This window comes from Haliotis rufescens, unplaced genomic scaffold (genome assembly GCF_023055435.1).
Source record: "Haliotis rufescens isolate VD_foot unplaced genomic scaffold, xgHalRufe1.0.p SCAF_17, whole genome shotgun sequence".
Classification (NCBI taxonomy): Eukaryota; Metazoa; Mollusca; class Gastropoda; order Lepetellida; family Haliotidae; genus Haliotis; species Haliotis rufescens.
In genome coordinates, this window is record NW_025963857.1 from 2,293,343 (window position 1) to 2,318,715 (window position 25,373).

A 25,373-nucleotide genomic window follows, 5' to 3' on the forward strand; every position below is an offset into this window, starting at 1 on the left:
TAGCGACGTGCATGCACGTGTGTGTGTGTGGCTGCTTGTACTAGTCCGGACTGATGCCGATTTAGAGTGCTAGCTGACTGAGATACCATGCTGCAGTTTCACATGAATACCCCACTCAGACACAGTATACAGACTCCGAGCCGACCAGTCCTTGTTTTACCCCCTTAATGGCGAGCGCCATGTATCATGCACGTCTTGTTGTTTGTTTGGACAAATCTCTGTAATTTACCCCTATTTGAAGAGCATGAGTATCAGAATAATGTAAGAAATGATGGATCAATGAATTAACACCTGTGGTGACCACTTAATGGGGGGACACATTTTGCAAGGGACTGAATAATATGGGCAAATCTATCATTTCAAACTGTATAATGAATGGTATGTATATTAATTGCAACTGAGCAACTGATTGCTTGATAGATGCATGGTAGATTTCCATTTGGCATATTTATTTTCTAAAAAAATAATGTCAGAATTAAAAAAATAAAAGTCAGATGTAACTTTAATTATGAAATAAAAGTAACATTAAAGATGAGCTCTTTTATTCTGAATGTTATTTCTTCTTCAGTTATTTGTAAAGGCACGCATGTATACTACTGTTTTTCATGGCGATTTCCCAGTTATCTTCCATCGTGTAATTTCGTCTGTCAGTTGAAGACTCAACAAATGTTGATATTGTAAACTAATAATCACTACAAATTAAGTGCTAGTTTAAAACATTCAGTTGTAAACGACCGTTTTTGAATGAAGGTGCAACAGGGAAACGCTTTAGCTTGGCTCCGTATCTATATGTTATTAGTTGTCGCAGCCTGCAAAGACCCGAAAACCAGACCGGAAGCGGCAGGTTGGACCGTCGCTTATATCATTTCAAAAGGAGAGTCATTGCTCTTTTGAACAAAAAGATCGCGCATAAACCCCAATTAAAAATAAATAAAGGCTATGTTCATAACATACACTATAGTTACAATGTCTAGACCTTGGCTTGAAATTTGTTCAAGACCAGAAGCACGAACGACTGATACAAAACATAAGACCGAACGTAACGCTTTACTCCAAGACCTCTTGCGAACATGTGGTGTCATCACTGATAACATTGATCCATTCATATAGAGAATCTCACCCGAGTATCATTTGATGTCAAATATATCAACACGAGTGTGGATATATTTGATATCAAAAGACACGAGGGTGAGATTTTATTTATCATCCAACATCAATCTTTAAACTTTTTCAATTTGTAGACAGAAATTAGCAGTGTCTTCAGTGTAAAATGTACTGCAAACAGCTTCAGTAGCAGAGCTATTAGTGATGTCATTTGATTGTGACGTCATGGTAACCAGTGACGTCACAATGGTCTGCAAAGCATTGTGATGTAATTTCATTGCAGCGATATCTACAGTTGATCTACTTGATCTCATCCAAGCGATATCTCCTGTGGGAGCCAGATTTGGATGATAAATAATTGTCAGCGCTATTTTGCTGGACTTGTTATTCCCTGGTGGTCCATGGATTTCCCTTTCTGTGCATGACACAGGTGATATAAACATGTATGAGCAAACAAAATCCCGTGACGCTTAAAAATAGCATGCTAATACAGTTGTGAGGTAAGCAGCCGTTAGATTGACTGATCGAATGTTATTCTTTACTCGCAACTGGCCGTCCCTTAATACGTCATAGCTATTATGCGATCTGCTGAACTGTTGCCATGGTATAAGTTGCTGACTGTGATAATTTTGTTCAACATTCATACACTTACTTTCAGTGCCTGTGGAGATTTCAAGACCATGTAATTTCGTGCCTAAATGTGGGTATCTTGTAGCTCGACGTAACTTACAACACTAACTTATTGTAAACATGAACAAACACCAACTGTGAGGCCAGAATTAATAAACAGCGCTGGCTATCATCATCATTGGGGTGGTGTGAAAGGTGTAAGTCACTAATCGCCTCAAGCTTTATTTGCACTAATTACCAATTGGTTTATTGGTTTACTGCCAGATTCACCTGGTTCGGCTTGGCAACTCCTTGACAAATTGTCAATTATATGAATACAAATTGTTCTATCTTAATGAAACTCGCGAAACTAGAAGTTCATTATCAATGTATGAGGACATCGTAATATCAATGTATGCTTAATATACACGCATCGAGAGGCAATAAGCGATTCTTATTTTCAGTTTCTAGTTAAGTTATGAGTGTTTTCTTGTATGTTTTTAATCAACTTCAATATATAAAGTACACTGGTTTTAGTCATACCATCAATTTTACCTTCAGTAGTGTCCTCATGATATAAATCACTGGATTGTCTGGTCCAGACTCGTATATTTACAGAATGCCGTCATATAGCTGGAATATTGCTGAGTGCGGGGTTAAACAATAAACCGACCGACCAACCAGCAATTAATCTCAGTTTGACCACCGTTCAATTTTTAGAGGGGCGTATCCTTTGAATTAATGGATATCGAGGATTATAGTCTTGGAACTACACCCCCACAATCCTTATTGAACGTCACCATGAAAAACTTATGTGACAAAACGCCCAGAAACATCTGTTTGCGTTTTAAATACAGCTTTGAATAGATAAATGCTCCGGCTTCTCCACGCGTTTCAGTCGGTACCCTCTGAATGATACGGAAAGGACGCATCTCTTAAGGTAAGGCGTTATGAACATTACTTTGCAATAACCCCTTATACCATGCTTGTTCAGTATTGTTTGGAGAATTTATATACCTTAATTCGAAAATATACCTAGATACACAGTTTTCATTGCTTTCAGTTTTCAATCATGCTGCCTCTGCCTGTTGCCCTGCTGACACTGGTATTGTGCGCGTGCAGCGTTGGCGCCCAAGGCGAGTATTCCTAAATGTCTATTCCGTAGAATGGTCACCTATTATAAACTCGAGGATCCAAACAAAACCATTTCTGAATTTGAAATTAGGAGAATACAGCATTCTCATGTGACTTGGTTGTTTCATTACTAACTGGAGAATCTGGTCGCCTAATTCATTCCTTTAAAATTGTCTTTTTGGAAATACAGTTACTTGTATCGTTTGAATCCGTAGCAAAAGTAGCAATTTTATCATGAAGGCGAGTTGGTATTATGTTCAGACAGTAAAGATATTGTTGACAGATATGGACAGTTAGGTTTCTAGAAACCGTCACATCCCGATACTTCTCCAACGACCAAACTTGCAAAGTTCATTTACAACAGCCAGGGGCAATTTACTTGCTGCCGATATCATGTCACTAAAATGTAGCCACGATAACACTGTACCAGCATAATAGCAGCTCTCGCTGACATGCCAGTTGGAAACTTTCTATTTTCCAAACACCACTCATACAAGGGCTGTCTAATAAGCGGGGCAGGATAGGTTCACCGTTTCGCGAATACCTGGTGTCATCACTATTAGAGAGTGATTAATAAATAAAAACCTCATGATATAGTCGGAATCGTACAATCGACTGTGCTTGTGTGTGTATAATTTATTCAACCGGTTTCACGCATGTGATTTTCAAAAGTACAGTTTCGCTGTTTTGACGTCACAGTACACTCTAACATAGTATGACGTCATAGTGCAATCTAACTTTGTGACGTCACAATAAGACAGGCGTAAGACGATAGGTCAGGCGTACGACACATACAGAAATAAGTATTGTAGTGGCGGTTAAATGTATAATACATGTAACTGTGTAAAATAATTCAATTATTTTAGGCCATTTAATTTTGTTTTGACAGTATTAACAAAATAACTTTCTTTTATCTTTCTCAGTGCATCATTGTCAGATTTGTAAAACGGGAATATCACAAAATTTGGTGTTTTATTCCCGGCACACTGATCAATGTGTTGACTGAGTGGGATACACCGGCAAGAGAGGTCCCTTATTTGTTGTCGGTGGACCCTCCTCACTCTCACTCTTACTGTGTCCCCTGTTTGTCCAATGTATTCGGCCTTGCATCCAGCTCATTGTAGGACATAAATCAAGTTTTTCGAAGCACAATTCATATTTTCACGGACATAGAAAGTTTTTCCGTCTTTAAATGTATTAGAACAACATTGTAAAACATGAGGGCAAGTACCACAATATAGTCTGTTACACTTTTGTACTATTTTACAGATCTGTTTCAGATTTTGGCTCTGTCTTTTAGTTTTAATAAGTTTATTTTGTGATAATTCTGGGTTTTGGGGTTAAAGGTTGTAGCAAAAGGGAGAACACTCTCGTTAGATTTATCTCTGGGATTTAAAAGATCACAACGGTTTTGTGATTTAGCCTTGTTTTGTGATGTAGCTTTCTACTATTTTTCTAGGGTAGTTTCTTTCTAAAAGTGACTCCCTCACTTCATCGAGTCTATATTGTGCACGGTCTGAATTGATATCGTCCCCATATATAACAGGCGGTTATTCCACAATCTCAGATGAATGCTTGAAACTTTTTTCAACAATCACAGTCAATTTTGTAAGCTACACCTTTGGTGTTCTTGAGTATTGAGGGAGGTGGAACTGGTGAAGTAGGTGTCAATGTTGGCTTGCTGTTGGGGGAGGTGGCTGATGATGTGGGAAGCTTTTACTTTGAAGGGAATGGTGATGATGGGTGTGGTCGTGGATTTGGGATGGAGTGTGGAGGAGATGGCTTTACCGAGTTTGAGTGGGTAATTGTTGAGATTGGAATGCTAACATTATTATGGAAGGTGAAATTCCAAATGTTTTTAGAATCATTTACGTACTGATATAACATGCTAGACAAAGTCCTGTGATACGTGTTAGTCTGAGTTTTCTTTATTCCTAGTTCCTGGCAAATGCAATGAAAACGGTTTGCCGAACCTGCAAATGAACTCGGCAACCAATTTCGAGCAATAATTCGTGTCCTTGTTTTGGAATTCCATAAGTGCAGCTTAAAATAGTCCTGCACAACCAGCATATAATTGTTTCCAACACTACCAGCCACAGTCCAGAAATATCAACTGCAATATGTTCAAATGGAAAAATACCCAGGAACCTTGTAGACCAGCCTTTCTGCTGGCAATCCGTCTTCCTATCTATGCACTCTGAACAAATGTTAATATGAGCTTCATGATCATGGGCTCAACCAGGCCAATAGAACCGTGGTCTCCCTTTTGGCTTTATCTTCTGAATTGCCCCCACCTGCTGATAACTCAAGTAAACCTTTGAAGACATCCCCAATCATTGACAGAGGGAGTACCTTTTTGACACTGTATTCGTACAGCCCCCTGACTAAAAACCACCAACAACATACAAGGAATCCCACTGATCTGATAGACCGTTCATGAACCTCGTAACTGGTCTCGTTACATGATTGTATTAATTCCTGTCAATGGCTTCCACGAGGGAACCAAACTCCTGTCACTGTGCCCATTCTAAAGGACTTTCAATCTGCACGTCTGCAATGTCCACTCTCTTTCGTTGTTTGCAGGGTTTCCTTGACATGTGTATGTATTAGAAAGTTATTATTTAGCTCTATGTTGTACTTCACAATCATAATCAGTCAGAACTTCAAACTACCCATCCACCTGACCTTCCATTTCCTTAACCCATCGTGGTGAGTCATGGTCCGTTCTCAAAAGAAAACTACATGTTATCAGATAGCGCTTAAAATGCTTCCTATCTTCCATTACTGCCAACATGTCCTTATGGGTGACACAATAGCTCTGTTCTGATCGTGATAATGCAATCAGAAGTTACTCAGAAACCTTTATTCTAGACGAAACAAGGTTCCACATTACTAGCATCTGTATCTTCAACAAAGTCCTCTTCAAAATCAGGACATGCTAAAACTCGGGAAAATGTAAGCATATCCTTCAAACAATAAAATGCCTGCTAACAAACCTCACTCCATACAAACTCAGCTCTCTTCACAGTCCACTTAGTCAAAGGTGTCACAATAGACAAAACTGTCTTGATAAATTGCTGGTAATACAATCCAGAATCCCAACAAAACTGTGTACGTCTGACACGTACTGAGGAATGGGCCAATATCTAATAACTGAAACCGTTTCTTGATTTGGAGTTGTACCTTTAGATTTATTCTCATCACCTCTACTTCCAGCAAATGATCTAAATGTTCCCCAAACGTTCTGGAATATATTATGATATCGTCAATGTAGACATGACGAATTTCAACTTCAAACTGGCCAGAATACAGTCCAGAGATGAGAACAAACGTGACCCCTCAATCTGATCTGTATTTATACCATCCCATTCCATCCCCAGCATATATATGAAAAGCAAATCTCAATGGCGTTTCATTAATATGTTTATTATCATCATTGACCCTGTCAGTTGAACCTAAGTCATGTGGCCCACTTGAGAACTGCTCTGTTCTATATTTCTGTCTATGCTCATTAGAATAATCACCAAGATTACATTTGTCAAAACTTGGGCCTGTTCAAAGAAGTACTTTCGGCAGCGGACTCAATACAACTCCGAAAAAGTCCCTATTCTTGTGCCTCTCACTTACGTAAAGTTTCGTCTTGTCTTGGCACAACATTCTGAACTAATTTGACATTCAACACATCCATCTTCATTAAAGTATCCATCTAGCTTTTCAGGAAAATGATCTCATACTTGGCGGGAATGACAACAGTATCCGAAGTAACAATGCCTAAATGAATATACTTATATCCCTCGTGTAAGGGAACACCACTACCATGAGCGAACTGTAAACTTGTTCCTATGCATATCGAAAGGGACTCCATGCCATTTGCAAATCCACCATAAAGAAAGATCAGCTTTACTGAGGCCTTGAATGTTGTAACCTTGAACAAACAACTTCTGAGCAAGAGTCGAATGACGCTTTTTGAAATCTTGGTAGAAAGGGCATTCTCGATTGTATCTCAAAAGTTGTGAAATGTAAACACCAAAAGCTAGAGCTGCTGGAATATTACTCGCCAAAGCGAAGTTGACTATGTGAAAGTTGTAGTTATCCCTCTTGTCGTACAGTCTTGTGGAGAGTGTTTTGAATCTTTATGCATAGATCTAAATATGAAACAGATGAGGCGGTCTCCTTTATTTCTAGTTCAGCTAGGTAAATCAGTGGAAGGGAAATGGCTATTTGATTGTTATTGAACGATATCACATCATCGATATACCTGAAGCTTAAGTTATACTTCTTGGTCAAATGACCTTGTTTTGACTTTACCAATCCGAGCAGATAATCCGAACCAGATCCGCAAGAAGGGGAACACAATTGGTGCCCATGGGAATGCCTACTTCTTGCCTAAGTGTCTTTCCCCAAAATTGTTTGTGGATGTTATCAATGAGGAAGTCCAGCATTTCACATATTGTTTTCTCAGTAAACTTCAGATGGCATTTGCTTTCATTTTTTGTATGGTGTCTAAATTCTAAATTGACTGTCTAAATCTAAACCCAACGAACTGATTAGTCAATAACAAGAAATCCTTCCGATGATGCCATTTGTAAGCCTTATGCCTTTGCTGAATGAACTAGAACTCGGTTATTGTGACAAGACATCCGCTTATCATGGAGAGCACAACGAAACCATTTATACAAATCGCACAATCAATCCGACACCTATTGGAAAAGGGAATTCATATTTAAAACAAAGGAAGCAGGTAATTTCCCTTATTCATAGTGGTGCACACAGGTACACTCACCGCATAGAGCCACAACGTGCATATACTTATCAGACGTATTACCATACCAGAATAAACCTGGTGTATTCTATGAACCCTAATTGGTTCAATTCCAATGTGCTGAACAAGCCACGAGCGCCTAGTTGAAAAACATGACAAAAACAAAGTCAAACGACGATACATCTTCTACATCTTCTCTACAATTACCAATACAAAAATAGCTTCGGTAAATGTTCTACTTGGTGTGACCCTCGGGAAAGCTTCTGACAAAGGTGCTGACAAACCTGAAAACATAATCGGGGCGAACCGGGATTCGAACCCAAATAGATTTGTCAGAAGATAGGTTTCCATAAGAAAAGACAGCACAATGGTAAATCATCGTTGGAACTGTTTCATATATAATATTCTATCATGTCATCTGTAACTAGTAGCTACAATGCATTTCCCTGAAGTCATATTTAACGTAGCTACACTTCTATGACGTGAAGGTGCTAAGGGACATTGCATTCCAACACTACCGGAACCTACTCAATTTGCATGAAACCTGTACTTGTTGTTGGAGACTTTCAATGCAAAATGTTTTGACTTGACCCCCATGTTCTGCTGACATAGTCATTTTCCTGCAACAGAAGTACAAATGTAAAACCACCCGAGGCATTGCCGTTACGGAACTTATTCTTTTCTTCTTCCGAAACATAACGTTTGCAACATTTAGGCCAGTAATATAAATACCTTTGCCCCTTGGAAGTGACAAACAGGAAATTTTGATTCTGTTTTAATTTTTATCTGCAGATCTGATTTTTTTCGAATTCGTTGTGGAAGATCTCTTCGAGGGACAGTCAAACAATATAACACTGCGACGGTTTGGTATCGTCCAAGGAGACATCCAAATTAATTACACCATCACGGGATTGGGGCTATCATCCCCTGATGATTTTACGGGAGGGAGTTTCTCAATTGTTTACCCTCCTACCGAGGACCCACTGAAAATCCCAATTGACGTGAAGGATAACTCCGTAAGTACCTGTGTTGGAATATCTGTGTGTTTTCCTCTTTTTGATGTCCATTAAACGATAAAAGCATTAACAATTGATGTACATTGCACACGCGTAAGTATATGAGTCTTAATGTCAAGTTAAACAATAGTCAAGCCCTTCGGTGGCAATTGATCCTGGGCGTCAGCGTGACGAACAACCTATTCTTTCTCACCATACACCTGAATGATTAGATGGAATCCGTCTAATTCTTGATGTTTCATATGAACGTGCCACGCAGAACGATCCTGACGATGTGCAATCATGTTTTTGTATTGTCGTTGGGCAGGATATTCGAACTTTGTTATTTTAACCTTCAATCATAATTCTCGCATTCTTCATCTTTTTAAGGTTTGTGACAATGGTCGAGCAATATTTGTGAGGATCACGGGCATCGACAAAGCACCTATACCAGAAACTGACTTGAGGGTGTTCGTTGTTGTTGATGACGATGGGGGTGAGTTAATATGTAATACAATACACAACCTTGTCACGTGTCATGATAGGAACAACATTGCTGTCACTGCAACATTGCAACAGAACAGTGTATGCAAATGCATTATGAAATATATTCTGAGAAGTTATCGACTATGACGGTTACGAGCGTTAACCACTAGATTACTCCATGGAGACTTTAAATTTATCTTTTAGGGGACATGGCCCGTGTCTTCTTAAAGTGTTGCATTTGCCTCACTTGAAGAAAACATGTACTGTATTCGCATCATATGTTGATCTACTTCAGAATGGACCGCGTGGGACACATCGGAGGGACCTTGTAACTGTGACACGGACATGCGAGAGAGGGTTAGGAATCGAACGTGCAACGACAAGGGAATTGCCGGGCGAACGTGCGATGGACCTAGCTTCATAAACGATACTGTATCCTGTGCTGGCGATCCTGCTTGCACAAGTACTAAACACATTCATATTTCAATTGTCTAATGACCTATTGATCCCTGTAGATCGACCAGAAAATCATATTGTATTCGGAAGCTCAGATCTGAGATAATATATATTGTCAATGCTGGAGAATAACCAGTCTAGATTATCAATCATTGTTCAACTACATCCTAACATCATAGCTTTGAACCTTATCATGCAGTGAGTGAGTTTGGTGTGATGGATCTGTCAGCATCAGTTACAAGTTATAGCACGGCGTTTCTGTTTATTGAGGGAGAAAGGTGAAAGTGATGCTATCCTTTGGATGAAACCTTCTGATCCGGCTATCATACTTCGGATGGATTTTGAGACCCGTCTAGCAGGTGCTTGCACGCTTAGGGAGGCATGATTAAATTTGACTTAGGGAAGAATCCAACTGTTTAAGTTAAGTTCGCGAACTTCACGGGGAAGTAATACAATACAAGTCATTGTAAGTACTAACCCAATCTAGTTTATTGTTTTGAGCGTAATTGTTGCTGTGTATAATACGTGTTTGTGTCTCTAGTCATGTGTTTAACATTGTTTCCAGCTACAACTACACAGATGCCAAGCACGACAACCCCTTGGACAGCCTGGTCAGCACCGTGGACAGCCTGGTCAGAACCACGGAGATGGCGCTCACCACCAGGGAGATGGTGGTCTGCTCCATGGAGATGGTTTCGTGGCTGGAAGGGCTGGAGAGGCTGGAAGGGCTGGAGAGGCTGGTCGGCACCACACCCTTCGACAGGTTGGTAGGAAGTAAGATAAACATATTTTCGTTTACAAAAACGAACAATCGGCTAAAACAAAGCTATATCCCATCTCCAGGATTGGGAATTAACACCTGCCCTCCACACCCCTGGCACGTTTTGGGGGCATGGCAGGATCCAATGATTGTTGGTTAGTCGGCACCTAACCAAACTCGTCTCGAACTTCCATTTATGGCAGTGATGAGGTCATCTTTGTCGCCTTAGCACTTTCCACAAAGGTGTTCTTTCAGTTCAGGAAATAGGTGGAAATCACATGGTGCCAGGCCTGGGGAGTATGGAGGGCGAGAAAGCTCTTAGAAACCACATTGTCGCACAGCAGCCTTTGCAAGTCGAGAGGTGTGAGAAGAGGAATTGTCATGAAGGAGAAGAACTCCAGCAGTCTGCATTCTTTGATAGAACCACTCAGGCAATGATATGAATCAGCATAGTTGAAACCAGTAATCGTCTTTTGACTTTCTAAGTAATCAACAAGGATCGCACCCTTTGCATCCCATAATACAGTGTCCATGACTTTCTTCACTGATCTTGAAGACTTGAATTGGAAGAATTGGAGAAGTGGAATGTTGCCATTCTACAGATTGACGTTTTGACTGTTTCATCACCCGTTACTAATTTCTTTTTTAATTTCACGAAATCCTCCTCAATTAGCTCTACATTTCCTCTGGCAGTGTCAGTGTTTCCTTAAGATCAGAATTTAGAAACTTTGGCAACCAACGAGCAGATATCGTATTCATCTGTAAATATTCATGAATAATAGTTTCAATGGATCCATGACTTAGACATTTGTCTACCTCAAGTTCAGCAATGGTAATACGTTTATCGACAGTACAAGTTTTTCTATCTATCGGAAATTTATTTTTCTTCATTATAAATGTAAAACCATCCCGTGTTTGCAAAATCTTAAAAATATATATACAAAGGAACACAAAAATATTTGATGTCAATAATATTCTTCATGATACATTTGGATATAAGTAAAAATTTGAAGGTCAAATGTAACGAAACAAGCGGTCTACTCATACACAATTGTCTTCATCAGATTGTTGCCAAATTGCTGAAATTGTTTACTTTTTAAGACATTGGCTGACATTGCGGTAATTTTTAAAACGGACAAATTGTGAACAGGGTTTTTTAGGTTTCACTTTTCATATATCCCCGATATCATATATGGCGGGCCTTGCTACTTGCAAGGATGATGCCAAATATATAAATAAAAGGAACATGGCCCTTCTCATAATCATAAGAAATATCTGCCAAAATTAGAGTAGGTTGTACAATTTGAGACTTTATTATAAGTATGTGTTGATGAATCACTATAAAATACCCGATGTTCGCGAAAAGGTGAGTGTATCCTGTGTTACCGATGGCATGCATCACAAACAGATGCCATGGCAGGTCAAGTATGCACCTGAATAATAAAGAGAACGCTACAAAGTCAAAATAGGGAATCATATCAGACATTATTTGTGTCTTATGAACAAAAGTCATTTGACTTCAATATTTCACGACGGACAATGATTAACTATGATGACTTGATTAACTATACTTGAGAACGGCATCGTCGCTTAGAAATTACGGAATCACTGAATTAGGTCTTGCTTTTATTCTATGTGATTACAATTGAGGAAATAGTCGTGAACGTAATAAATGTCCTGAATAGGCTGCATGTTTGTGAAATGTCATTATCTTTGAATTTGCTCTAGATCCTACCAACTGGTCAGAGTGGGGACCTGACGGGCTATGTTCAGCAACCTGCGACGGCCTCCAAAGAGAGTTAAGAACAAGGACTTGCAACAGCCCCGGGGCTGCCCTTAACGAGACAAGGTCTGTCCGTTGTTCCCCTCCATGCCCATGGACAACCGGTTAACACAGGTATGAATTTGTCTTAATCTCGAAACGTCTGGTCTGCACAGATATTCTAAGTTTTGTCAGGATCAAGTTTTGATGATATCAGCATATCATCCAACAAATAGAGATTGAAATATCCAGGCACACAATGATTGGATAACTCCAATAGGACCTCAATTTCATGATGAACGGATAGAGGCATGTAGTCATGGGCATGCAGTCATGCTTCAAAACCTGTGATATGATGTATCGTGACAGAATCGTTGCATATCTTTATCACAATAGCATTTGCCTCTGAGGATTGAAACAACTGTAACCACTTATGCCTACACAGCATCAAAGACGTCGTTTGATGACCGACGAAATAGGCAGATGCATAGGCATGCTTGAAACTGGGTCAAAACAACGTCACGTTGCTGGGCACAGAATCAGACGTTTGGATCAACTACCCAGTGACATGCAGATGGTCCTCATTGCAGCAAGACGTCATCACTTAGTGACTGCCACTACACTAAGAAATGACCTACGGAACGCCAGTTTCTACTCAGACAATGCATAATCTGAGGCTGGTATCCGGTCACAGAGGAAATGAATTCGCATCCCACTAACATGCAGGCACGTTTGGATTTGGCTGAAGATCACATCAGTTGGACAGACCATGACTGGGCTCCACGACTTGTCACTGATAAGTGTGACGTAGACAAGGAGAAAGATTTCAGGAGTCCAACGTAGTAGAACGTTGGGGGGTCTCAAGAATGATTTGGGTAGAGATATTGTGTACCTGAAAATGCATGGGAACATATGGTGTAAGTCAAAATAGCGAATTGAATTTTAATGCGAATTGATTTTAAATATGCCCTCCACATGTCTGCCATAAAACATTTTTAAAACATTATTGAGACCTTGTTGCCTGAATAACCTAAATGAAGGTTATAACAAAGGTATGGCTATAGGGCTTCAATAACAATAGGCAATTCCAATTAGCATGCCATTGGGATGATGCCAGCAGATCCGACGTCGGTTTTGAAACCCAAACTAGCTAATCCTATGAAGCGAATTTGGGAACACCAAACCACTTGACCACCTGTGTCTATGCACACGTGCCTCGTTTCTCACACTTTACCATTGTTGAATTTCTTTCATGATTTTAACGTCTTTAGGACCCTTATCTTGTGCTTTTAGATCCCATTTTTTTGTTTTGTAGATATTGGCCAACCATTTTGATATCAACATGAGCATTTCTTGTTCATTAAAATTTGCATGTTTAAACATTTATTTGCATGTTTTTTTCTATTCATACACATGATTAAGTTATTTGCTAGGAAGACTAAATGCACACAATTTCATATGCATTGAAGAACTGTCAATGTCAATTTAATCCGTGGTCATCACTTGTACAGGCGAGGCATTATGTATACATGTATATCATTTACTTTATATTTAGAATATAACCTTCGCTTCTCTGGGTGTCTGTTGAATTTGTAACTCATAATCTCAAAAAGGTTAAGGTGGTTTAGAAAAATCGACTGAACCGTGAACACGAGACAACATATTGAGACCATTCAGAAAAGAACTTTAGTTCTGTGGTTTATATTTGCATGAATTTCTTTCTGCCCTCTTCAATTACACAGAAGGTGATATATTTGCCATGTGTGTTAATATCAAAGCATTAAGTATTAAAAGGTCAACATTGTGAAATATGAGAATTTGTTTGCGAACACGATCGAAGGGTGGAGTCAAATCAAAATTCAAAATTCAAATATCAGAAACAAGACAAAAGAATTAATATATATAATAAACCATGTGGCTCCAGAATATAATGTGGGTAAAGGGCAAATGAAGGCCAAATGTAACAAAACAAGCGCTCTACTAACACAAACCACTTCATTGTGGTCATATTGAGTGCACTACACATTTTCCTTACACTTCAACATTGTTCAACTTTTTCATGTTTTTAACGTCTTTATGACCTGTGTCGTGTGTTTAATAGTTCCCGTTTCTTCGTTTTTCAGATCTTGGCAAACCACGTGGACACCAATTTGAACATTTCTAGTTCATTAAAATATGCATGTGAAAACATTTCTTTGTATTGTTTCTTTCTACTAATACACACGAATAAGCAATTTGTTAAGAAGACGAAATACACACAATTTCAAAGAATTAAAACATGGGAATTAATATAATGTTCTCAATTTCAATGTTTGGATCAATAGTGCCGCCACGTTTTGTCAAACATTCATTCACTCGACTAGGCATGCTGCGTGTGAGTATCCCAACTGAGGGAGTCTGTTCCATTTCTCTTGCAGCGCCTGGCTAAATTCAGCCAACGTGGTCGGCGCAACATGACGTTGACGCACACGTCCCAGTCAATGTCCCAGTGTTCAATGGAACAAAGGTCTTGGCTCATTGCTGGCCATGGCATTCTATGGATGTTGTGCGCCATAACGTAAAGATTGACGATTCGTGCACGGTGAAAAAAGACGTCGACTCACACACCTTGCAAACGGGACAACAAAGGGTATCAGTATGCTGTCCTCATAAATGTGTTCAGTGAAACTTCCCTGACCAATATGGAGTTGGGTTCGCTCAGTCATAGTGATGCCACACAACACCATAACCGATCTACCGCCAAATATGTCATGTCTCAGGTTCATATTGGCTTGACGCCCATTTCTGGTGTCCCCCGCCGTGATATTGCTGGAATATTGCTAAAAGTGGCGTAAAACTCACTCACTCACTCACTCACTCACTCACTCACTCACTCACTCACTCACTCACTCACTCACTCACTCACTCACTCACTCACTCACTCACTCACTCACTCACTCACTCACTCACTCACTCACTCACTCACTCACTCACTCACTATTGGCTTGACGTTCTTTTGGATGTCGCCTGACCATGCCTATCAAGGAAGTACAAAGTAAATAGGGACTAACCTAGATGTGCAACTATGTCACTGATTAATTACTGTTGTTTATATTTACGGAAAACATTAGCGTGACCAGCGTCTATTACCACAGTTATTTTTGTTTGTTTTACACCGTATATTAAACAACAAACAAACAAACATGTAAGAGCTGTTGAACTCAAGTTATTTTTAAAAGTTATATAACGTTACTACAGAAGCCTATGGGAAAAGTTGTGTGTAACCTTAAGAATGTTTTTTGTCAGCAACCGGAGGCGTCGCTTATGATTTTGTGACATTCCATACTTCAGTGATGACCACTAGTCACCCCATTGATGGACCCTTTTGCAAAGAAGGCCAAACTCAATAGAAATGTCAAATCGGTTGTGTATTGCACAAAGTAAACCATGACAGTGTGGTAGTGAGTTCACCGTGTAGTTCAATTACCATGATTACAGTACAAAATAGTGTTCTAACAATATATTGCCAGTATGCATGTTTGTATGAAAATCATTAGGCCACAAAATATAGAATGTGATTATTTATCTTCGCAAGTGAAAACCTGAGAGTATTTGGCAAAGATCATTGATTGGTCAATGAGTTTAAGTTCTTCTTGAACTGAAGAATTTCCTTTTAAGGTCAGGCCCATGTCCTGTCACACACCGGTAATTGTCTTGGCGCAACACGTACAACTTACAATTAACACCACCACTGGCACATGCAATCGTACCAGAAACTATGTACCAGGTCACGGACTCCCAAAGGAACTCAGAATGAAAGAAATAATTACATATGAAATTTATTTCTTAATACAGTTTACATGTTATGACGGCTATAATACCAAGCAGTGTACAATTAGAGTACTGTGCACATTTGAACTATTTGGTCCGATCCGCCTTTTCCCATAGAAACGGCTGATTTCAACTGGATATTTTTCTTTATCGATTCATAGACCCTGCTTGATTGAGAACTTCAGGAATTTCAGGACCAATACGTTCAATAATTATCACATCAGGGAGAAGGCGTTACTGTGCCCAATCCCTTTGTCTTTTAGGACAAAAAAATATGTTTGATAATAATAATAAGTGTTGTGAGTTGTTCCCTTTCCTGTTTTTTTAATATAAATAATAAATTGTTAGTTTGTTATGTATTTTAAATCATGATCATGTTAACAGTTCAGGACATCGTTAGCGATAGCAAGCAGTAGAAAATGTTAAGTTAAATGTACAGATCGTTTTAAGAGTAAGTGACTAAATCACACATCAACATGCTTAGCATATACAGTGGAAGATGTAGGCATGTTAGGATCAGACAGAAATATACAAGCACCAGACAAAGGGAGAGTTATTTTAGGAAAAAGTAGTAAACCCAATCACTTCGTTGACCGAATATTGAATGGGTATACAATATGCCTTGAATGTCGGTGCTAAATCCTGTTTAAACACACAAATGTATTCGCAAATATATGTGTATGCTAGTTTACATTTAAAAGTCACACTGAAATATATATTTAAAATGATATTCTTAATTATATAATTTAACAAATCTAAAAAATAACGATTAACTGTTGTATTATTGAAAACAATTTGATACTTGGAAAAACCATAAACGATCTTTTGAGGTTTACCTGTAAGTGTTTCTTCTATAAAGTCACTGTACCCATACCAAAGTGTGGAAACGTTTGGCGTGAAAGCCTTCAGGAGCAGCAAGGCTTCGTTGCATTTGTTGAGTGGCCAAAGCTGTGTCATGCTCCAGGATGACGGAATGAGATTCAGTGTCCGAATGGTATTAAGTAATTGCTGAAGGTTGGCAGAGCCAGTAAGATGTGTAATTGTTAACCCATGAGTAGCACGTTTGGGCTTAAGATGCCTTCACTGCGAGGTCAGATTGTTCAGATATTGAGCAATTAATATTTTCTCTCTTGTCGTATTCACGTACTCTAACTCGGTCAATGGAAAAGTCGTCTGTCAAATTGCACCACCAAGTGATACAATTGAAAATCGTGGTAGGGACGACGTTGATTTGTATTGCTCAACTGACAGAAGTCCCGCTTAAGAAGGCCGCATAGATAAACACAGGGTCTATGCAACAGATGTTCGTATGATCACATTAGCTCGGTACAACTGCGCAAGTTATGCTTGAGACGAGTTATCAGTAATTGACGACACTGTATGTCATTCTCGGAATCGGAATTAGGAGAAACAGAACTGTTTGCCGAGTGAAGATGATGGTGTTATGGGTATCATTGTCACCCTTATGAAAAACTAGTTCACAAAATGTTGATTCTGGCTGAACAAATTCCAGTGGAATATTTATATGACAATCTGGCCTTAAGCTGAAAATTTATGTAAGTTTCAACATCAATGCCTTCTTTAACCTTGACAGTTTTGATGAAATGTTTTGTGAGAGTTCATTCCAATCACTTCTCTTTTGGAAATAATCCGTTTCACAATTACATAATTTTATGTACACAATGAATTAAATGACCTGGACTCATTGGGGTACCTGATCTGTTACAACTGGTGGATAAACAGTTGATTGATCTCCATAGCGACTGATTTGCGACAACCATTGTCTGAATGAACAATGGCTATTTCCCCTGTAGCCATGACTTGAATAGGCCTTGAATCACTTAATCGTTATTAATAAGATGCTAATTTCAATTGTTAATCCCCATTTTATTGTACATAGACTGTCTGCCATCCTGAAGTAGATGTGCAACTATGTCACTGATTAAGTAATGTTTATATTTATGATTTAATTCATGTCAGATGACCTTGGCTATATAAGTCCTTGGTCCCGAGTAAAAAATCAGAGCGAGAGAGGTCTTACCCTCAGCCTAGTTTGGGTAAGGCTAAGTGCTCCTGGGCACCAAGACAATCACTACCAATATGTACTGACCTCGCACAGATTGCTTCTTGTATGTATGCTCATCGACAAAAGAAACGCGATTACCATATATGTTGGTTAATATATGAAGAATTACTCGTATTCAAAAGATATTAGATTGGTTTGATACACAAAGGAACATATTGTTATGTTATGTGACGTCATAGATTGATGATTGTTAGTTTTGTCATTAATTGGAATTGGTAAAAATTGGAAACATCTCAACGTACACACCTCTCTATATGTTTCAATGGTTCGCGTTTCTTTTGGCGGTGAGTATATACATCAACCTGTAAAAAGTAGTCTTTCATCAATTCTGAGACTAACTACAGCTAAAAATTCATCCGCAGTTTCATAAGTCACTGGACTATTCAGTTTTCGTTCATGCGTGGACTCATCTACTTTAGTTTCAATTCCACAGCAGATAACGCACATCTGTGGAAGGACTTGCACTGACTTCCTGTAAGCTGGCTAGCCATAAGTTGTGATCAGCAATTTTCTTTCCTTGGGTGAAGATACACTAATAGTTGTAACTGTATCAATGATAGAGGGTCTAAAATTACCCTTCTCTATCCTTTTGAGACCTGCTATAGGCATTCTTGGTGTCGTATGTGAGTGAGTGAGTTGGGTTTAACGCCGCTTTTAACAGTATTCCACTTATATCACGGCGTGTCAGCTTAATGTGGGAGGAGAACCCGAAGCGATGCATGTCTCAGACGTTTACCACTTCGGTGAAACCCACGAACATGGGTATGGTGCTGACAAACCTAGAAACATGATCGGATCGAACCGGGATTCGAACCCACAATAATAGGTTTCTGGCGTGCCCAAGGGACGCGACTCTGCACAGTGAATCGCGGCGCCTTAGACGACTGGGCCACCCGTGCCCCATTGTGTCGTAAGAGGCAACTAACGGGATCGGATGGTCAGGCTCGTTGACTTGGTTTGATGCATGTCGTCGATCCCAATTGCGTGGATCGATGCTCATGATATTACTCACTGGATTGATGGGTCCAGACTCGATTATTTACAGACAAACGCCATATAGCTTGAATACTTCTGAGTGCGGCGTTAAACAAAAACCATCCAACCAACCGAACCTTCCATTCTTGGAGTTATCGATCTGTCAGGCCCACTTGACGACAATAAACCAATTAAGGAGTAAGTTTATTCTCACTCTTACACACTCTCAATTAATTTGACATATTTTCCTTACCAGCTGTCAAAGTAGCTCAACATCGTCGACAAAATGAAAACAGGAAAACTGATGGTGTAAATATGTTATATTTTGATCAACCCACCTTCATTCCATTCCGTGTGGTGACCACAATACGCGCGCATTTTCAGTCAGATGCATTGGCTGGTCTTTAAGTTGGCAATACCAATAATAGTGTCAGGCCTTGTCACAGGAACATTAGCAGCCTCTCAGTGTGTATCTTGACAGGACTGCATTCACTGGTGTCTGCTTAGCTGTCCGTACATAGCCATCAGTCAAAAATCCAGGATCACTTGTAGTCATCAGATCATGGTCCTGCCTTGATAGACTGTAGGTTGGAAACTGCAGCTTTCGGTCATTGATGGCACCAAGCAAGAATTCCACATACTTTGTGAACAGAATAGTTAAGTAATATCTCAGCATCTTTAAGGTAAATCTTCTATCATTATCTCATATGTGATTTATGTTCCTTCATTTGAATAAAACAATATCAGATATTTAACATGGTCAGTGAAAGCTTGTTGCGATTTTTTGTTGCCTAATAAACATGAATGAAATATATTTGTTACAGTCTTGGTTTTACCGAATGTAGGTCAACTGTTTCGATAATGTGTATGTTCCTCTCTTGGCTCTGAGGTAGGTGACCCTCGTGTCCTGTCAGTAGCGTGTTGGTTCTGGTTGTTCTCATTACAATGAGGGGCGGTCGGGTTAAAGCGTTCGCTCGTCACGTCGAAGACCCGGGTTCGATTCCCGACAAGGGTACAATGTGAGAAGCCTATTTCTGGAGTCCCCCGCCGTGATATTGCTGTAATATTGCTAAAAGCGGCGTAAAACCATACTCACTCACTCACACGATATGTCACATTAGTGGCTGGATACTCACCACAACTCGATGTTTGTTGTCAGTTTCCACTCGATTACGTAACCATGACAGCGAACGTTAAGTCATCGACTCGCTGGTGTGACGTCACTGCCTTTCAGTAAAACGTATGGAGTAAATGGTCAATAATAAAACATCTTTATATCCTCGTTACACTTTCTGTAACAAATTGATCTTTTTGACGATGGGCAACTGGAAAACTTCAGATAAATACTAGTAGCCATTTTCCACGTCCTTTAAGACAGATAAAACTAGAAATAAAGGTGCCAGCGACACTATTGCCAAACCTCCTTTTAACTTTGACATTGTATTTACAGCCTAATACTATTTTACTTTAAACAAATCAGAACAAATATTGCCTTCACCAAATACACTGGAGCACTTTTGTCACATACAGGCTATACCTGTAGCTAGATGAAAGTTTGCAGCAATTTGATTCGTTGTTTGAGATCCATTTCGTAGAGACTGGTTTCGGATCTATCAATCCTATACTCTTGTCGTTGACCTGGGATCATCAACATTTTGGGTTTGTTGGTATGTGTTCCATAGTCTGTTTATCACAGACATTGATCTTTTTGGACATTGCAGACGCTGCATTGTTAGTTCGAACACAAACAATGAATGGAATCAAGTAAATGATAAGCAGAAAACAGAAGCAGAGATTAATCAACCTTACTTGAAAGTGTCAAAATCAGGAATAACACCCTACGCATGTGTGTAGCGCTACTGGATGTGTGCATTGCCGCTCGGTCCTTTAAATTATATATATTTTTGAGGGGGGTACGAGCGGAAGTCTTACCTACTCCAATACTGCTAATTGCATTTTACAAATCTACACATACAAATGCTAGTACAATACATTATACAAGTTCAGGTATCACACAATAAAATCTGTTTTTACAGGTCACAACTCAACTGACGATGTCCACATAAACATGTACAATGTATTTTGTCTAAAAACAAAATATAAGTGGGGTCTATAATGACAACAGAAGCAGGTTCATGACAATATGTTGTCATTCACGAATTCACGTTCATTAACTCAGGTCGAGGTCTTGTCAGTTTTGACGACAGTTCATATTGAGTAGGTATACATGTAGTATCACTCACAGCACTTTAATACTCCACCTCAAAGGCAACATCCTCACTGGTCATATCAAATTGGGGGAATTTAATATCTGCCTGCCCTCGGACGGTCTCCAGCTGTATACGCAAGGAATTGTTACAATATTCTATGATGCCCTTCTTTTTAAGAGTATATTTTTAAAACTGTAAATTTATGTCATGTCCCTGACTTTGCAAATTCTCTTATCATACCCCGTGTCAAAATAGCGAGATCTGATTGGTCCATGTGAACTTAATAAGATACTATATATCACGCCTGCGAGGGAAATAAATGTCTGAGAGGGAGAATAATCCCTTGTACCCCGCCACGAAGAAAACAGGCTGCACGTGGATCCGTTATATCCGTTATACCCCGCTTCGAAACAAAAGCTCCACGCTTTTCCCGAGTCAATGAAGGTCACAGGACTTGGAACAAGTTAACCTCATCTCAACCGAACAGGTGTATTCTATCAATTTTGACTTTGTTTCAAATCTTTCACAACAGCAGATTAAAACATATCGGTAAGATAAATTCGTTGTAGCAGTATCACTCGGGTGTTATGCGTCCCGCGTTAGGTTTTATACAATTCACCTTCGGCTCGTGGTATAAAACCTAACGCGAGACGCATAAAACCCCATGTACCCCGAGTGATCCTGTTTTAACTTATATTATGTGACGAAGATGAGCCGTCACACAAATAATAACATTGTAACCTTTGACCCAAAGAATGCGTCAAACGTTCTCACGCCATTGATAATGCATACACGAATGAATGAATATTTTAAGTGAAGAGGCTATAATTAGATATTTTTTTCCCCCAGCTTAGGTCATTTACCAGGTTTTAATTGATATTAATATATAGAGTATTATATTTGGTAGTGGAATTTGAAATGAAGATCTTGAAAGAACTACCGCTCGATACGAAGGTAAAGACAAATAAATGTATATACATGAATACACGATGCTCAGACATCAAGACATCGTGACACTGGGAACTCACGACTCAAAGGTTCCTGACGGTACGACATGACAATATTACATTTTGGGGGATATATGGCAAAACTTTACGATATTCGTTAACCTTATCACAACAAAATTAACACATTGCATCCACTAATAACATATCAATTCATACCACACAGACAAAAACACGGCTTCACGTCATGTTGAAATACTATTCCTGCGATTGCCATGTCCATACATTGTCTTTTAGATTATGATCGAGCTGTACCTTTGATATTATCAAAGAGTTATATTTGATATACATGGATGCAGTAATGTTTTATGTCATCCTATTGCTGATATGCCTGAACTCAGTAGACCGGAGTTTATCGAGTTTATCGAGAAAGATAAATGGCCCGCGAAAGTGCTTGAAAAGAATAATTATACTTCAGGCTGCCATAAAAAAGATTGCTTGTCACAAAAATCATATTGCTGCAAAGTGTTCTTTCTTTCGATTATATTCAGACTTATGTAACACTATCTGGTTTTGTAGCCGTAGCTGATATATATCTTATCTCAATACAAAATCCAGGCCTCAATGGGCGATGTTTTTCAATTTATCTTCCCTTCGCTAACCCGCTAGGTGCGCTGACCCGGACGGTCCAACCTTAAACTGACGGCGAACTACATGTATCATAGGCAGTTTGGCAGGGTATATAGGTTTTAACAGGGAGTCTGTATATTTTAACAGGGAGTCTATATACGTTTTACATATTCCCTCAGTTAAGTAAGTTGATTATATCTATTTAAGTATTGAGAGTGCGGCCAATACAAATTATAACAGCAGCTGGGGTATCATTACCATGGCCAGCAGCACAGAATCATGTGAGGGTCAGCGGTTGTAATAAATGCCAGAGAATGGCCGGTTGACCATTGAAGCTTACCTTTGTGGATGAGGTGTGGGATACTGCAGGCTAACCATATATGTAACATCACACGACACATGGCAGTCTGACAGTGAGGGTTAAAGATAGTACGCTTTCTGTGAGTCGAGACTTGACCCTCGGACAGCGGCTAGGCAGGTTGTCCCTCCTACGCCTCAGAGATCCTGCCTGGCCATACTACTATGTAGTTATATAGACATATTAGGATCACGAATAAACGTTGTGGACCCACAGACGGACTTGTGTTGTCAAAAGAGAAATATCCGGTAGAACACCAACGTCTACCTGGGATATATTGGTGGAGATGAAATTCGATCTCAGGTACCTCAAAGCACCAAGACAAAGACGTTCGACAACACAAAGTGAATCGTTATTTCGTCTGGGGGCCACAACAATCACGACAACAACCAACAACCAGCATTCTGGTTCGTCTATCCTCCAGCAATTCTGTGCTCTTCATTATTGTCATCATTGTTCTTTCTCGGAGACATTGTTACCATCCTAAAAGGCCGACCCCTTCAGCCGTCCCGGGGACCTTGACATCTAAAGACAGTTAACTAGTATAACCTTCACCTCTCTCGGCAACGGTCACGCTGGTGTGTGGACAGTAAACAATGATTTATCTACTGTCATGTCCGGAAATAAATGTTCCGTGATTCAATGATACATCAGGGATGATTATATTGCACAGTTAACCACCAGATAGCCGTTCGAAGCGAGGCGGTGAGATCAGCTGATCGTTCATTCCAGGTCGCTTTGTTGACGTTTTGCAATCGGTACTGAAAGTGTTGCCCTTGATGTTTGAATATCACACTTTTAAATATGAAGTAGATTTTCATTGTACACGTTCCCATATCTGTGTTGTAGTATCACCAAGCAGGCTACATCATACGCATGCATATCAGTACAGCGGTTAGGCGATGCGGTACGCGAAATGTGAAGGTCTATGCAACGTAAACGTTGCCAGTAGCCTAAATGTTGTGAATTTTGACAGCATAAGTATTTATCAGGTTAAGTGTTTTCAAGATATTGTAAAAGAAACAGGCACCGACAAATTATGTCAGTATTATTATCATATCATTATACAATGTTCAATACAAAAGAAATGGATATCTCTGAACTCCATTTTGATATTTAAGGGTTAGTTGGTGCATGTTGTATAAACAGATTTTATGCAGAATTGTGCCTGTTTTTGCCAAATACTACCATGATCATATTTTAATATGATAAATCAAAGATATATATTAATGAGGCCTTTTTAACATTTTAAAAATTAGAAAATGTATTTTCCTTCAGACACAAGACACTATAAATATTACTTTAAAAACATATTATACCTTATACACCATATTATTCTTATACCAACTACAGTTTTTCATCTTATAAATTGGAACAATAAATTCATATACATTTCAATCTCTATAATGATGATTTTATTAACATTTAAGTGTCTACATACAGTTTGCATTGACAATCATCAGATGATTGTAAAACAGATGCAGCTCATTCTTTATTTCATTAGGCTATGCTTTTTGTTTCCTTATTCTGAACTGATGTGTTGAATTCCCAAATAAACAAATTATTAATGCTAATCTTTTTTCTCTTTACACCAACAGATATCTGCATTGCACAATGTGTGTTATAATTTTATTTGATATCGTGGTATACTTGTGCATGTATACTAGTATTAGATTACACATGCATGACTTTTTAGCATTCATTATCTGTTACAAAACTGCATGTTATGTCAATCAAGATAAGTAACATACGAAAGGACTTTCCAGCATAATTTCATGTGTTTGAGGTGAGGTGAGGTGAAATGGGGTTTAACGTAGCGTCAAATTATTGCACTTATATAGCGACGTGCATGCACGTATGTGTGTGTGGCTGCTTGTACTAGTCCGGACTGATGCCAATTTAGAGTGCTAGCTCACTGAGACACCATGCTGCAGTTTCACATGAATACCCCACTCAGACACGGTATACTGACTCCGAGCCGACCAGTCCTTGTTTTACCCCCTTAATGCCGAGCGCCAGACAGGGTAACAACAAGTACCATCTTTGAAGGTCTTTTGGTATGACGCGGTCGGGGATCGAACCCCGGACCTTCCGCTCTCCGGGCGGACGCTCTACCACAAGACCACGGAGGCGGTCCTTTCATGTTTGAAGAACCAATCAATTCACTTACATAAGTTACTTATAAGATCTTCGTAAGATCAGTATAGATCCAAATTAAATGAGATTGAATTAAGGAGGTATTTCAGTAAAATGTATACTGATTGAAACTGTAAGCCAATACATGCATTGCCT

At 39.2% G+C, this 25,373-nt stretch overlaps 1 protein-coding gene across 2 annotated transcripts in view; it reads left to right on the top strand.

Moving 5' to 3' along the window:
• The first annotated feature begins 2,535 nt into the window (after positions 1 to 2,535).
• The window catches only part of LOC124129976 (A disintegrin and metalloproteinase with thrombospondin motifs adt-2-like), a 39,331-nt gene continuing 16,493 nt past the window's right edge, over positions 2,536 to 25,373 (top strand). The window contains exons 1-8 of one of the 2 annotated variants that reach the window (XM_046518983.2): positions 2,536 to 2,653; positions 2,777 to 2,849; positions 8,402 to 8,625; positions 8,995 to 9,100; positions 9,386 to 9,553; positions 10,112 to 10,309; positions 12,035 to 12,203; positions 14,192 to 14,258. In XM_046518983.2, the coding sequence (XP_046374939.1) occupies positions 2,786 to 2,849; positions 8,402 to 8,625; positions 8,995 to 9,100; positions 9,386 to 9,553; positions 10,112 to 10,309; positions 12,035 to 12,198 (924 nt within the window). In that variant the 5' untranslated portion in view covers positions 2,536 to 2,653; positions 2,777 to 2,785 and the 3' untranslated portion in view covers positions 12,199 to 12,203; positions 14,192 to 14,258. Of the gene's footprint in view, positions 2,654 to 2,776; positions 2,850 to 8,401; positions 8,626 to 8,994; positions 9,101 to 9,385; positions 9,554 to 10,111; positions 10,310 to 12,034; positions 12,204 to 14,191; positions 14,259 to 25,373 lie in introns of those variants that run through there. The other variant, XM_048397405.1, reaches the window with a different exon arrangement.